The sequence below is a fragment of the Antechinus flavipes genome, chromosome 4 (assembly GCF_016432865.1).
Source record: "Antechinus flavipes isolate AdamAnt ecotype Samford, QLD, Australia chromosome 4, AdamAnt_v2, whole genome shotgun sequence".
Classification (NCBI taxonomy): Eukaryota; Metazoa; Chordata; class Mammalia; order Dasyuromorphia; family Dasyuridae; genus Antechinus; species Antechinus flavipes.
In genome coordinates, this window is record NC_067401.1 from 122623310 (window position 1) to 122640840 (window position 17531).

The 17531-nt window shown below is 35.8% G+C and overlaps 1 protein-coding gene across 1 annotated transcript in view; it reads right to left on the reverse strand.

The window, feature by feature from the left end:
* Positions 1-12124, reverse strand: part of PCTP (phosphatidylcholine transfer protein) — a 48090-nt gene extending 35966 nt beyond the window's left edge. The window contains exon 1 of the mRNA XM_051994244.1: positions 11944-12124. Within this exon, the coding sequence (XP_051850204.1) occupies positions 11944-12081 (138 nt within the window). The 5' untranslated portion in view covers positions 12082-12124. The remainder of the gene's footprint in view (positions 1-11943) is intronic.
* Between the last annotated feature and the right edge of the window lie 5407 nt (positions 12125-17531).

The window sequence follows — 17531 nt, forward strand, 5'->3', positions numbered from 1 at the left end:
TCACAGACTACTCTACTTCACCTAAATCAACATATAAATATATATATATATATATATATATATATATATATATATATATATATATATATATAACATATAGAGCTTTTCCCATATTTTTTAATCTCTTTGGTACACAATCTTAGTAGTAATATTGCCTAGGTTAAAAGTATGCACAGTTTTATAACCCTTTGGGTGTAGTTTCAATTTGTTCTTCAAAATGCTTAGATCAAATCACAACTTCAACATGAGTGCATCAGTGTGACAATTTTTCATATCCCCTCCAACATTTGTCATTTTCCTTTTCTCTCATATTAGTCAATCTGATACGCTTGAGATGGTATCTCAGAGAAAAACAAAAATAAAACTCAAAACACAATTGTATCTCACAGGGTTGTTCTGAAGTTGATTAAAACAGCCTAAGTAAAGAGGCTTGGCAAACACTAATGAACTCACTAAATTCTATTAAGTTAGAATTGTTATTCAAATGGCTAAGAAGATATTTTCCAAGACTTTCCTTTCCTTAATCTAACGTATTCCCATTTTGTGCCATTTCTGTGAAAAGAGGGAGAGGAAACATTTTAATGCAATGATTATTCCCAATGACTGGAAGGACTGAACAAGCTGAACCTTCAATCAGCAATAAAGTAGATTGGTTGGCCAAGAACACCCATATGGATCCTCTTCCACATAGTCATTGCTCCCACAAGTTCACTTCCATTACTACCCCCAGCCTGCTTTATGAGTACTGATCTTTATCATGTTTTGTCTTTATGCCAGTCTTTTCAAATATACATCAGCAAAGTGACCAACATCTAATCCTTCTGCAAAACACACACACACACACACACACACACACACACACACACACACACAAAACCACTCTGATGAATGTACAGATGGTCATAAAGGGTTTGGCTTGTTTCTCATGGGGGAAAGATCTATACCCACCTTACATTATCTCAATGACACCCAAGAATCTGAGTGATCAAATTGTCTTTTTAATTTTTTTTTATTCCTTTCAGGAAAGAAAATTTTGGAAGAAATAGAACCTCTTCAGATAACAGCAAGAGTAGGAAGGAAAATGACTTAATCTGAGAACTCACACCATTTATCATTATTTAGTCTAATTGAAGGGGCCAATGTTGTGAATAATGGAAAAATAATGAATATACTTGTATTAGAATACATATCATAGGATAGAGACAAATTTATCTTTATTAATACACACACACACACACACACACACACACACACACGTGTGTGTGTGTGTGTATCTCCTATTGGTGTTCATTGAGAAGCACTGGGACCTAATGCATAGAAGTTGGTCTAGAATTCAGAAATACTGGTCTTCAAAACCTGTTTCTGACCAATGTTGGCTTAGTAACCCTGGGCAAATCACAATTTTTGTGTTCTCTAAGGCTATATGTTGAAGGAAAGGTATATTTGATGAGATTAGGGTTAGGGTTCCTGGTGATCAGGGAGTTAAAAGATGAGGTTAGTGGCAGGTTTGGAGGTCAGGAAACCAAATGAAGAGATCTGGCTCCTCTAAATCCCCTTTAGGATTTGATGCAGGGTAGGGAGTTGTGGGAACCCCCTTTTTGCAGTGCAGAGGTCCTTTGTAAAGGAATTTACAAACCCAAAAAGCTAGACTGATAAAAAGAAGTTTATTATTGGCATTGGGAAGTCAGCCTTTGCTACGCATGAATAGAAAGGCTGAATTTCTTAGTGGCAAGGTCCCAACAGAGAAATATAAAGTTTTAGTAGGGAAATAAGTGAGGGAGATAAAGAGAGGGTAAACTGATAGAGAATATTATTTCAGTGGGCAGAGGTTTCCTTGGAATAGCATGGCATGGCATGGCATGTTAGGTCTTCTGCAAGGACTGGGTTTAAAATTGGCTCTTTTTATAATACAAGCCTTGGCTACAAGCTGAGGTTTGCTATTGATGGGGGCTAGTCAGCTTGAGCTAGAATTTGAATAGAATTGAATGAATGTCTCTAGGTTTGATTTTTAATTCAATGGGAAGCTTAATCAGTCATGTTATCAATGGGGGCCATGCCCATCTCTTAGGAAAACAGAATGAAGCTGTTAGGATGTTTTCTTCAGGCGGGGTCCCCTACCGAGGCAGCATTCAAGGAGACTTTCTCCTCCTCTCTCATTCCCAAAGTGAGAGAGAGAGAGAGAGAGAGAGAGAGAGAGAGAGAGAGAGAGTTGTTTTGGGGCTCCCCTCATCACATTGATTAAGAGAATTTCTCTACCTGAGAATTCCCTATACAATAAAATTGAAACTTTAGCCCTATTCCTATCTCTGAGAAACAATCAAGGCAAGGGAACTCTTCTGTATATGTGGTACTGAAGAAGGAAGCCAGGCTGAGCTTAAACACAATCATTAAGTGGCTAATTCATATTGAAGATATTGAGAGTTGCTCAATACCAGATATCCTAAAGCTTAATGATGAACAGAATGATAATTTTACCTGGAAAAAAAAAAAAGAAAACTATAGTTTTTCACAACTTTTTCTGCCTTGGGCTCTGCAACCCTCAAATTCATCTTTTCAAGAGCCTCATCATTTCAGTTACTAACAACACATTTTCTATAAATGCAAGTGGTTTTCCTTCTGAATATTTTCCCCTTCAGTGGCCTTGAATTTTTAGACCAACTAATGGGAGAGATAGAATCATTCTCTGGGAAAAATGTCATTTTTCCCCTTGTGTCTTGGATTAAAATGATGAAAGAAGGATGGAAACAAGATTTAGCCAGTGTCTGCATGATACCAGACATCTGGATTTTTTTAAAAGGCAAAAATCCAAACTTTATTTACATATTTCACAAAAGACAACATCCAATATTTCCTAAACAAAAGAGGCAAATTATTGGATTGAATTTTTAACTTTTCATGGAAATAACTGTTATAATATGAATACACCCCAAGTCTATAGTCAAGGTTTGTGCTGCAGTTCTCTATAGAGATTGTTTTAATTTACTCTTTTTCTTCTCTGCCATGAAAATTCTCACCTCCCCTCAACTGAAGGGGGGTGAAGGGGGGGTTCACCTTGAAATAATAACTAATTGAGAACATTAGGGAGCAAGACTTGAAAGAAAAAAAGGTACTTGTGATTTCAAATGCTGTTATTTCTTCAAATTCCTGTTCTTTCTTGCCTTTTAATTTTTTTTCAATTAAGCATTTATTTTTTCTCTTTCTTCCACCTCCCCCTAACATTAAAAAAAAAAAAAAACTGTTACTCTCTTGAAAGATCTCTGCTTCCTTTTCAGTCTCAGAATTCAGCTCTGTAGAATCCCCAAAAGGAGTTGTTTTTCATATCCTGAACCAGCTAGATTCAGTATTGAATTTGGCCAAATAATTAGCAAGTGTTTCAACAATGACAATCAAGTACTCTCAGACTTTCAGTCAGAGAGTACTTGGTGGTCTGAGAATACAACAAGAATTTTAGAAGTTGTAAATCAGAGAAAACAATACTGAAATAAATACCCTTTTAATCCAAAGACCTCTAATAAGAAAGAAGAATTCCAAGAGATTTTCATTGATGATTTAAATCATACTTTGAGGAGAAGCGAAAGTTTCTATTATACATGCACACATTTTATTCATATGTACATATGTATAAAAATAGGCATGCATGATTTACATATATATATATATATATATATATATATATATATATATATATATATATATATACCAATGTGGCTACATATATGTATGTGGAATGGAAGCTAGACATGAGATTAGGATGTATGTATATATGCATATACAGATATGAGTATCCAATATAGCTGTCCTATTCCTATGTCTAGTGCTATTCCACATATACACATACTTATATGTGTGTTTATAGGTGTACACATACATATACATACTCATACATATAGAATAGAGAATGGACCTGGTATTTCATTTATAGAGGGAACTCCCTAAAGAGGAAACTTCATCTACCAAGGAAGTATAATGTGGGTATATAGATAGGAATATATACACGTGCATATATAAAATTGGAAAACACAAACAGATGTAACAGAGTCTGGCACATTTCCCAAGTTCCTGGGATGACATGTTCCCTAGGAAGAACTGAGAAACTTATATCAAGAAGTAACTATGTGAAATGGAAATACTTTGGAGAAATCCAAGCATGGCCAGACATTCCACAACAGTTTCTAGTGGGTCATTTGTTCTATGAAAGCTCTTTGATTCACTGTGGAGGCATTTAAAAGCCTTTAGTAGATGTCCATCATCTCTCTTCACTTCATTCATTTCAGCACATTCTTGAGGTAACTCCCTTGCTTATAGAATTCAATGTGGGATAATACTATGGAGAGGGCACATAGTCCTGCAAAAAGGGTTTCAGTCCTTTTCCTCTGCATGTATTGTTTTCTCCTTTAACTAAAGAAAATTAAACCGGGGGCCCAGAGAATAAGGCAGAACTTCTGGAAACTGAAGTCCTGGCCAAGTTTAGCAGCTAGTTTATCTCTGACATTCCAAGGAGAAAGGAGTGTTGTTTGGAATCCAGGTCAATGGAAACTGAGAAAAGAACTCATCTAGAAGTCAGGTCATATCTGAAAATTAACTTGAACATCTAGGATTGCTATTACATAATAACTGAACTTGATTAAATTTCAGAGGTGGCCATCTCCAGTCATCTTGATCTATATCTGGCCACTGGACTCAGATGGATTCAGAAGAAAAAGTAAGATTGGTCACTTTGCATAGCCCTTGCTCACTTTAATCTGATTTACTTCCTGATGTCATGATTCTCTTCAAGAACAAGCAAACAACCACAACCAAGAGATATTGAGGAAAATATTCATAAGTGTGTACTTAACATATCTTTGATAAAATATTCCTTTATAAAAACTAATTTATCTCAAATGCTTGACTCTAGTCACTAGCCCTTAATAGTATGTGTGAAAGGTAGGGGGAACACAGGCCGCAGGGGCTTGAACTGATAGGAGTAAAGAAGAGAGTCATACACAAATTCCTCAAGGTACTCAAGAGCCCTCTGAGGGGGAATGTAGTTTACCTGACTCTCAAAGAATGAGACAAAGATACTCATATCACATACAAATACATATATGCATATACACATACACACATAAATGCATAAATAACTATGAGGTACCTCCTTTCAGCCATCAAATTATCCAAGATGCTAAAAGATAGGGAGAAAAATCATTGTTGAAGAATCCATGGGAAGCTAAACTTGCTAATTCAATGCTGATGGAGTTGTGAATAGGTCCAACTATCCTGGAAATCAATTTCTAATTACACAAAAAGTTCCTGAATTTCACTATTGAGCTAAAAACGACAAGAAGATAATTGATAGAGCAAGACCCACACATACAAAAAGGTTTATAGCAGCAGTTTGCAACAACAAAATTTAATATGCAAAAATATATGCTTATTAATTGAGGATTGGTGAACAGATACTCATAGAGGGATGTAATTGCAATATAGGAAAGGAGGTAGGGATGGGGAATTCAGAGAAACATTACCAACTTGTACAAAGTGATATAGATCCCAAAATGACTGGTAACAATTTAAATAAATAAACATGTAAAAACAAAAATATCCCCCAAAAAACCCTCTAGTAAATCTGAATATTGTTTTGTATCCTATGCCAAAGTTCAAAGATATCTCTCTCTCTCTCTCTCCTTTCTGTTAATAGTAATTTAGCTGATTTGTTTGGGGTTGGGGGAGAGTTGCTTTGTAAACTGCTAAATTAGGAAAGGTAAGGGTAGACTAGGTTATGAAGAACTTTGAAGGCCAAACAGAGCAGCTTCTATTTGCTCCAAGAGGCAATAAGAAGACAGTAGAGTTTTGTTGCTTTGTTTTGTTTTGTTTTGTTTGGGAAGGGAGTGACTGACATGATTGGATCTGTATTTGGGGGAAAATTACTTTAGTGCTATCTAGAAAATGGATGAGAGTAGGGAAAAGCTTGAAGCAGGCAGACCCACCAGCAGATTACTACAATAATCAAGGCAGGAGATATGATGAGAACACACAATAAAGTGGTAATAGTGTCAGAGGGGAGAAGGGGGCATATTCAATACATATTACAAAGGTGAGAACCAAAGGCCTTGGCAACAGTTGGATATGGAGGGAAATTGCAAGCTTGAGTTGATAGAAAGATGCTGCTGCAGTAAATGGAATGGTATGGGGGAAAGGCATTAAGTTCTGTTTTGGACAGTTAAAAATGTCTACTGGACATCCAGTTTGAGACGTCTGGAAGGCAATTAAAGATGTGACATTAGAGATCAGCAGAGAGACTGGGGCAGGCAAAATAGATTTGAGAACCATCAATATAGATATGGTAATTAAATCCATGAGAGCCAATGAGATTACCAAGTGAAAATAGTATAAAGGGGGAAGAAAAAAAAAGAACCTACGATAGAACTTTAAGAACTCTTTTATATATATCTGATGGGTTAGAGAACACTCTGATGCAATTTGTATTTATTTTTTTTAAAGGATGAAATATTACTTTTAATTTTGAAATCAAAACAATATGTCCATAGACCAAGGACAGTACTTAAAGCTTTGAAAAGAGCCCCATGCAGCCACCTCATATGTTCAGCTGTGGGAGAAAGCTTTTAAAGTGATTTTCACCTATGGCAAGTACATCCTAATGATAACTGAAATTCTGTCAGAGCCTAACTGTTCTTTCTATTGCAATTAATCAACCAATGTTTTCATATACTTCCCCTGGACAAAGCACAGTGTTAAGACACTGGAAAAGATGCAAAGATTAATAAAACACTGTTAATCATTGTCCTTAAGGTATATATAATTTGGTTGAGAAGGGAAAACATGAACAGGCAATTCTAACTTTATAGATGGGCAGGATTTTAAAAGTTCATTTGCAAATTGGTTATTTGGAACAGAGAGAAAACGTCTTTCTAAAGAAACAGTATTACACACAGTAGTTGGATAGTCAGGCTAACCCTTACAACAGAGATAAAGGCACTGTAAAAGAAAAAAAGAGAGGAAATAATTGGATTTGGCAAATATATATCAAGTACCTACTAAGTGAGCTGGAAATAGGGATAGAGACTGATCTGTGATTTTACAAACAAAGGAACCACAGACTACCAATGTAGATCAGCACCTTCTCTGTAATTTAAGTCTTTTGTGAGCTGGCTGGTAGATTTCAGAAAAACTTGAAAAGATTTAAATAAATGATGCAAACTGAAATGAGCAGAATCAAGAAAACAGTGTATACAGTATTAGCAACATTGTTCATGATCAACTATGACTTAGCTCTTCTCAACAATACAATGATTCAAGACAATTTAAAAGACTCATGATGAAAAATTTTATCCATTCTTAGAGAAACAATTGATTGGAGCTTGAATGCAGATTGACGTATATTATTCTCACTTTATTTTCTTGGTGTTTTTGCTCTTTTGTTCTGTTTCTTCTTTCTCAAAACAACTTATATGGAAATATGCTTTCCATGATTGCACATATATAACCTATATCAAATTGTTCACACTTTTAGGGAGAGGGTAACAGAGGGAGAAAGAAAATTTGAAACTTAAAATTTTATTTTAAAAAATGAATGTTAAAAATTACCTTTACATGTAATTGGGGAAATTAAATCCTATTTTAAAAAATTTTAAAAATTCTATGAGGATTGAGACAAACCCAAAGATGCACAGCTGATATGTTTTAGAGATGGGCCTTGATCCAAGGTTCCCTCCTCCTCCCTTCCCAGCTTCAAGGTCAACTTTCTATCTCCTATACTACTTTGCTTCACTGGTACTGAGGATACAAAGATAAAATATACAAATAAATGATGCAGTTTACCCCAAACAGTCTTAGCCAACAAAGAGTTTACATTATACTAGGAAGACTATGTACACAAAAGTAAGCCTTACTCTAGAGAACTTTTAAGTTCCTAGCTGAGGACTTTGCCTCTATCTGAGAGGCAATTGGGGTCATCGAAGAAAGCTTTTGAATAGAACAGAGAGATGAAGTCACTTCAGCCTAATAAGTGGAAAACCAAAGAATATTACTAACAACTTCCTCAGGTATCATGCAAGGGCACATAGAAATTCAGAAACTATTATGTCTAGAAAAGACCATAAGTCATCAGGTGGTCCAACTCCTTAATTTTACTAACAGGATAAGAAGAGATCAGAGAAGTGAAGTAATTTGCTCCTTGGAACTAAAATCCATGCAGTCTGATGGCCAATATAATGTTCTACATTCCATCATAATTTCTACCCCTCAAAAAGAGGTAGACCACAGAGAATGAAGATGATCTAGTCATGATTTATTAGGAAGATATGGCTGACTGTAAGTGATGGTATTTTATTTGAAGGGGCTGCTAGGTGGCCCAGTAGATGAAATCCTGGATGTATAATCAGGAAGACCTAATATCACACCTGGCCTGAGACCAAGTCATACAGTTTCTAGCTGTATGACCCTAGACAAGTCCCTTACCTTTAGTTGCCTCAGTTTCCTCATCTGTAAAATGAGGTACAGAAGGAAAAGGCAAACAAAAACAGTATCTTAGCCGAGAAAACTCCAAACAGGGTCATGAAGTCAAATACAATGGAGCAACAAATTTTATTCGAAAGGAGATTTTTCTTTTGAAAATAGATTTTAATTGATTGCCTCAATCTCCCTATAGGTGCCATCTTCCCACCCTCCCAGGGAGCAAAGAATTTTATAAATTTTATAAATTTATTAAATAATTTTAAAGAAAAATCATAAAAAGATGTAAAAATCAACAAAAAATAAATACTTTAGAAAAAATAAAATTATATTCAATGTTCCATACTACCTCTGAAAATGAATAGGAAGTTGGGTCTTCTCTGATCTACTCTGGGGCCAAGCTTGCTTCTTTATGATTTTACAATATACTTTTTAAAAAATTTTATGGTGAATGTTCTTTCCATTTCCATTATTGTTTCTCTATGTCCCCCAAAGTTGTAAAACATTATTTATTTTTCATTTCATTTTAGATTCTTAAATAATAATGTATTCTGTAAGCCAAAAATTATATTCCAAAAGCATAGTTATCTCTCACACCAGGAACTTATAAAAGGGTGTAATGCAGCCTTATCACATTATTCTCACATTACACACTTTACTTTCTCTAACCAAACGAAACTGGCCTAGGGATGTTTAGCATTTTATTGACAGCATCAAAGTAGAGATGACACAAAACTAATTGGGATATCTAATACACCAGATGAGAATCAGGATCCAAAAGCATCTGAAATAGGCCACCAAAGCATTGGTAAAAAATCTAGTATGGTGAAATTTAACAGGGAAAAATCTAAAGTCTTACTCTCAGGTTTAAAAAAAAAAAAGAATTTCACAAGTACAAGATGAAGAAGATATACAGCAATTAGTTGAAAAGTATCTGACAGGTTTAGCAGACTACAAGCTCAACATGAATCCACAGTGTTCATGAATCTTACACTGTACTAGGCAATATATGGCTCCGGACAAATTTAGCTGTAGCCAGATCTCATCTGGCTAGTGTAAGCTAATATAAGATCTTATCATACATAGTGTAAGCATTACAAGGATAGCACAAGTCTCAAAGAAAATGTATGGAGTTTATCTATATTGAGGGAGCACTGTCATTTCATAACTAAGGAAACAAAGACCTGGAGGGATGAAGTCATTTGCCCAACATTACACAGGTAGCAAGTAGCAGAGCTGGGAATTGACCTGATGTCACTTCTTACACACACACATGTTTATACACACATATATATACTTATAAATATATGTATATGGGTATGTAAGTACATGTATGTATATATATGTATAATGTATATGCATGTTTTTAACAGAAATTTGATAATTTCTGGTTCATTTGGTTTTTCATTTCTGACTTGTTTTTGTTCATTTGGCTCAGCTGGAGAGAAGTGGAGTTCTTTTATCTCATTTTTCTTCTCTGATTAAACTGGCATAGTCTTAATCTGCTTAAGTACAGAAAAAAACTAAGAAAAAACTCCCCTACCAATAACTTTCATTTTTTTTTTTAATAATGTTAATGGCATCTTTTGTTCTAAAGCTATTGTCTGGTCCTCATCAACTGGCAAAAATGAAGAGAAGTTAGATTGTTTAAAATTCAGAAGCTAAAAGCTCTTCTGTTAAAAATTACTCAACAAGGTACCTTAGATCTGTAATCGTTTATTATGCACTTTCCCTAAAACTATCCTGTGAGAAAAGCAGAGCAACCATTATTGCCTCTTATTTTACAGATGTAGAAACTAAGGCCCATAATCACAGAATTAGTGTCAGGATTTGAATATCTTTTTTAAAAAATTATTGATGTGTTTCATTTTTACATTACATTATAATTTACATTATATACTTTACATATATAATTTATATTACATTATATACATTCACAAATTACCCCTATTCTATGAGAGGTCTCTTCAACCAAGCAAAACAATTAAGTAAAACTAATAATTTAGTGATCTCATGCAACTTTTCACCTCTGTAGCAACCCTCCCCCCACTACTTCTTAACTTTTTAATTAACAGAAACCTATCTAATTAATTATTAATTGTCATGTATAATAATTAATTGTTAATCTTTCCCATATTCTTACTCCACTGAGGAAAATTTTCATAAATGAATCAAAACAAATTTCCTCAATGAATATATTAATACAAATATATTATACACATGTTACATATATACAGATATATGTTATAGACATATTAAACTATACATATAGATGTACATTATATATACACATAAAAATTTGTGTTTCATTCTGCATCCTAATTCTAGAACTTCTATATCAGGTAGACAGTACGTTTTATTATCAATCTTTTGAAATCATGGTCATTCTGTTAATCATAGTTCTTGCAGATTTCAAATAACTTTGAATTTCAAAGTTATTTGTCTTTATAGTGTTGGTTTACTACATAAATTGTCCTTCTGGTTCCGTTAATTTCAATGTTTATCAGTTTATAAAAAGTCTCCAAAATTGTTCATTTTTATTATTAATATTATTATAGAAATTGCTCTTATGGTTCTGGTTACTTCACTCTGCATCAGTTCATACATTTCATTTCATGTCTGTTTGAAATCATCTATTTCTTCATTTCTTATAGCACAATGATATTTCATCACATCCACAGATCATAACTTATTTAGCCATTCCTCAGTTGACAGGTTTCCTCACTTAAATCCAATTTACTCACTTGTCATTGTATTACCTCCCTGATGCCATGGTCCTCTTTGAGAACAAAGGACAAACAACAACAATAATATTTAGTGCTTGAATTTTTGTCACCACAAACTCAAATAACCTGATTCCATAATATAATGTTTAGTCTACTATACCAGTATAGTGATGGCTAAGTGACACCTAAGAGGGGTATAGCACCTGTCTATCTTTTACAGTTAGAGTGGCTGAGAATTACAACACCTTGACTTGAATGTAATGTCTTTCTTAATTAATCATAAGATGATAACGACGATTAATTATGCATACTTAAGCATAAGATCACATTAGCTGCAGGACCAATTTAGGATTTCAGAGGTTATCGCTTATAGATGAAAATCTTCTAAGTCTCTGAAAGATTAAGTGTCTTGCTCTTGGTCCCGTAAGTAGAGAATGCCAGAAGCCAGATTCCTGTGACTCAAAATGTCCCCTTCTACATTCAGTCACTGCGTTTCTCTCCGACCTCCCTTCCTCCCCCCGTAGTCATAGAGGACTATGACTCGACCTCTTTCTCTTACACAATATATGACATCTCTCTATATAAATGACATATCTCCCTGCACAGTCAGTTCCTGTCGGTTCTTTATCAAGCTTGTACAACGCACGTTGCTTGGGTGAAGCCAACCCCACTCGGGGTAGCAGCTGACCAATCAGCGCCCGCCCTCCACTTTCCGACCGGGTCCACTATTAGGGTCTTAAACTCACCCCGCCCCGACCCCTACCTCATCTAGCAGCCGGTAGATATGGAAGCCCTCTGATTCCACCAAAGACTCCCAGACTTTGCCTGCGGGAGCAGGGGCCTCCAGCTCAGCGCAGGCCTGCCGGAACTCCTGTTCCGAGAAGCCGTCCGCCTTTTCCATCCTGTCAGTGTCCAACTAAAGCCCCAGGTGGGAGGGAAGCACAAGGGAGATAGCTTGAGCGGGAGTGAGCCTGAGATGCTGAGGGGCGGGGCTGAGAAGGGGAGAGCAGAAATGAGTGAAATGGGAAGGACCTGGGAGGGACCGACCCGGAGCAGGATTGAAGAATATGAGGAAGAAGGGCATGGGATAAAATGAAGTGAGTGGGAGAGAGAAGGAAATTACCTGGAGGGAGAGGTAATAATGATAATGATAATGATAATAACAACAATAGCAATAAGCATTTATAAAATCCTTTAAGATTTGCAAAGCATCTTACAAGTATTATCTCATTTTATCCTTACAATTCCCTTGGAGGTAAACATTATAATTATGGTCCATTTGGCAGATGAGGAAACTGAGGTCAAAGACTGAGTTGCTTAGTCACACTTAGCTAGAATTTGAGGCTCTATTTGAACTCAGGTCTTCCTGATTCTAGATCTAATGCTCTATGCTCTATGAATAGAAGGAAAGAATAGAGAGAAAGAGAAAAAAAGACTAGAGGGACGAATTAAAAAGCCGAAATAGAAAGAAATATGAGACGAAAGAATTGTGAGGGGCGGGGCTGAGAAGGGGACAGCAGAAATGAATGAAGGAAGGAGGACCTGAAAAGGAACTTAGGAGGGACTGACCAGGAAGAGGGTTAAAGAAAATGAGGAAGAAGGGCCTGGGATACAAAAGAGTGGGACAAAGGAAAAGGAAATTACCTGGAGGGAGGGGTAATAATAATGATGAAAATAATAATAACAATAACAATAACAACAAACATTTATAAAGTCCTTTAAGGTTTGCAAAGCATCTTACAAATATTATCACATTTTATCCTCACAGTCCTCTTGGAGGTATGCATTATAATGATGTCCATTTGGCAGATGAAGAAACTGAGGTCAGAGACTGAGTTGCTTAGTCACACTTAGCTAAAGTTTGAGCCTATATTTGAACTCAGGTCTTCCTGATTCTAGTTCTAATGCTCCATGTTCTATGGATAGAAGGAAAGAATGGAGAGACAGAGAAAAGAAGACTAGAAAGAAGAATTTTAAAAAGAGAAAGTAATATGAGACAGAAAAAGAGTAGACAGAGAAAGAAGAAGGTGATAGAGAAGGAAGATGGAGATAGGGAAGAAAACATGAGTCAAGATATCACCAATGAAAGTTTCTCTGAAGTGTCAAAATATTCAATATAGAGAAGCAGTGATTAATGCAGGGTTTAGAGAGATATTCAAAAACTTAAATGAATTTTTAAAAGAGATACATTGCTAGATAGGAACACTTCATCGATTAACTTTTTCTTTGTTAAAATGAAGAATTCAATTCTGAGAGATGAGTATGTGGAAATAATTGATGTAAAAAAAACGGCACTTATATATTTTAAAAATTAAATCATTGTTACAAAGCATAAATCATGAAGTTGTTTGTCCTTCATTTTAGAAAAGGACTAATGTCATCACAGGGTCATATTGACTCTCATAAACCTCACTCTTTTTTCCTCAGTCATGAAAGTTCTGTGGTTGAACAATTGCTAAGATGATTGGTAATGGCCTGGGGTACTAGGGTTGATCTTGTTGTCTGCAATGTCTGACCAATCTCTAAGTGCTCCATAGCATCTACTTTGACCACCTTCATGGCAGATGGAACAAATTGTTCTTATCCACCCATTAATCTGGGGGAAGTCTTCTCATGCTTGAGGTAGACATAACGCCATAACTCACTCATAGATGTTGACCATTGATTCCATTCCAGTTTAGCCATTTTACATAGATGGTTTACTAGGGTATGACCACTGAACATATTACAGCTTCTTAGATGAATCAGGTAGACACCAAAGGTGAATGGATGAGCAACCCAGAAAAGGGTTTGGCAAGCCCTTACAACAAAATCCCTAGTCCTTAGGAACATTCCATAACCCCAAATCACTAAATACCAAAGGAAAGATAGATATATTTGGAAATGAAATAAGAAAAAAAAATTTAATAAGAAAAAGTATCACTACAATATTTTACATGACAAAAAGTCCATGCTTTTGGGGAGGTGAAAATACTGAAGATCTCTGAGAACTGCCAGAAGGGAGCCACAAGATAAGGAAAAGGGTAAAGAAATTAGAAAGAGAAGCAAAAAGTATCTGATTATTTGGTCATAGTGTTCTGCCTTGTTTGCAAAGTCTTTCTCTGCTTAGTTATTGTTACATTTCTAGGTTTCATGCTACTTATTTTCTGAGAACTCCTGGCTTCTTCAATGAAGAGCTTTATATAAATCAGCATATATATAAATGAGCATAGAACCTTTTTAAAAATTAAAAATAAAAAGCAAAAGATCAAAAGAACCAGATAGTTTTAAATCTGTTCTATACTTAAACACATCAAGAAATAAAGAGTGATTAAATCTAACTTTACAATAATTACCAAAAGAAAATGTAGGCCCTTGTGGAGAGCCCTTAACAACCCTGGGAGAATTTTTTTGGGATATTGATAACTCTCCCAAACTTTATTAACGATATCTCAGTAACCATTTCAAGCTGGAAGCTCACTCTTTTTCTATCCTATACAATCTCTTCTTTTGATTGTCTGGTTCCTTCCAGAATTCTCATTTTAAGGAACCCAAGTCAACCAAGTCTTCACTACCCTACTGGCTTCACTACTGAGTCCAGGACTTTCTCTACAATGCTTCTCCATGACTTTTCAGCTTTTTTATATGTGTTGTCTTGTCTTCCTTCATTAGAATGTAAGCTCTTTGTGGGAAAGTATTGTTTTTCTTTCTGTTTGCATTTGTATTGCCAGAACTAACAGATATCTAACACATTTCAGTTATCATTTTCAGGCATGCCCTACTCTTCATAACTCCATTTAGGGTTTCCTTTGCAAAAATAATGGAGTGGTTTGCCACTCCCTTCTCTAGCACATTTTACAAATGACAAAACTGAGGTAAACAAGGTTAAATGAGTTGCTCAGGGTTAAGTCTGAGACCAGATTTGAACTCAGGAAGATGTCTTGCTGATTACAGTCCTGGCACTCTTATCCACTCTTCCCTCAAGTAGTCTATTTTTTTAGCAACTGGATAAGGCTCAGAGATGTTTTGGATTGGGGAGATACAAAAATCTACAAACTCCTTACACAGTAGTAGTGCTATGACACAGAGAATGGAGGAGGTGAGGGACAACCACTGAATAACTTAGTTCTTAAACAACCTCAGCGGATATGAACAAATCACCAGAGCCAAAGGGGCTTCCCTCCGAGTAGGTATCAGCACCACCTAGTGGTTTAATGAGCAAGAATGTCAAGAGTGATGCAACTTGTTCCTCCAATGACATGCTTACTTGTTGATTATTGGACAAGATATTCACATTTTACTATACTACACATACTACACTACACTACACTACAAATATATAATTTAGTTAATATTTATAGATGATCTTAAACTCATGTGATTCTTCATACCTTCTGCCCCCATTTTCCCACCACTCTAGTACTATCAGTGTAGAAGCAGAAAGAGATCAAAAAAGACTTAAGAGCCATTTTTTTTTGGCTTTATGAGTTGCTGTGGTCAAAATATTTGTTATCCAAATGGTTAGATTAGTGGTGCTGAGTTTCCAGTGATAGATTTCTCTATTCTTCACTAGGCTGATCCAAAAAAAAAAAAAAAAAGACTAGTGTTTTAACAGACCTGTGTACAAAGTTTCTCTAATATGACAGAACTTACACTCCATTTATGTAGCTTTCAAGAGCCAATCTTAACACCACAATGAGGCCTAAGATGTAGAACTTTGTCATTTCCTCCATCTATCAATTTACCATTGCTTGGCAACAATAGCTTCTTTAAATAGATTAAATTGGAGTGTTTATTATTGTATGCCTAAACTGCAATGGACAATGAGAGCATGAAGAGGTTGTGACACATTACAAATAAGGAATTACTAAGGGGAATGCATGTGAAGGATGTCATCCAAGGAATGTCCTATTAGAAAGAAAAAAGAATGGGTTGATCACATGATGGGTGAGGAATAATCAGTGAATAGCTTCACAATCTCCATTGTTATCTTCACAATCTTTAATGGTCCTATCAGCTCCTCTCTCTGCTCCCCTCCCAACTTCCCACTCTCTCAGCTAAGAACCTTGCCCCATATTTTACCAAAAAGAGAGAGAGAGAAAGAGAGAGAGAGAGAGAGAGAGAGAGAGAGAGAGAGAGATCATTCACTATGAACTCTCTCCTCTCTTCTTCATTGTCTATCTTCTTCTGCCACTTTCTCACATGAAGTGTGGGATGAAGTGGCCTACTCCTCATTAAGGTTAACCCTTCTACTTGTTCAAGTCATCCCATTCTATCACCATCTCTTCCAATAATTTGTCCCCTCTGTCATTTTTCCCTATCTACTGTTGCATTTCTTACAGCTATCAAACATGTCCATGTCTTCCCTATCTTAAAAAACAAAAACTTTTCTTAATCTTTCTCTTCAATGCTTTAAAGATAAAGGCAACGTCTTTCTTCTTGCTCTTTTTAACCTCTTATAAGCTGACTTCCAATCTCATTATTCCATTGAAATCCTTTCTCTAAAGTTACTAATGAACTCTTAGTTGCCAAATCCACTGACCTTTTCTTAATTCTCTTTCTTCTTGGCCTCTCCATAGCCTCTGGCATTATTCATAACTCTCTCCTCCTTGATTCTCTCTTCTTTCAAGGTTTTTGAGAAATCATTCCTTCTTGATTTTCTTTCTATCTCACAGCTTTTTTTCAATCTCTTTTCCTGGATCCTCTTCCAAATTCTCTAACTTTAGATGTCTCTCAGGGTTCTATCCTGGGTCATCTTCTTTTCTCTCTCTTTACTACTTTATTCAATCAGCTCCTATGAATTTAATTACCATGTCTATGTTGATAATTTTCAAGTCTACTTTGCCTGTCCCAGTCTTTCTCTGACCTCCAATCTCACATCTCCAACTGTCTTTCAGATATCTTAAACTGAATGTCCAGTAGATATTTTAAACTGTCCAAAGCAGAACTCAGTGCTTTCTCTCCCTCCCCAATCCCTTCTCTTATACTTAGAAAGTAGCAACATTTTCCCAATCCCTCAGGCTTGCAACCTAGGAGTCATCCTGGATCTCTCCCCATCTCGCAGCCCCACCTTATCCAAGCTGTCCTCTGACATTGTCATCATTCTAGTGCAGGTCCTCATCACCTATTGCCTTGATTATTGCAAAAACCTGCAGGTGACTCTGTTTGCTTCAAAGCTCTCTATTCCAATCCAACTTCCATTTGGTTACTAAAGTAATTTTCTTAACACCCAGACTTTATCATGTCACTCCCCCACTTCCACCTCTGTCATTCAATAAACTCCAGTGTCTTCCTGTTGCCTTTAGGAACAAATACAAGATGTTCAAAGCATTCAAAGCCATTCCTAAACTAGCCCATTCTCTCTTTCATTAT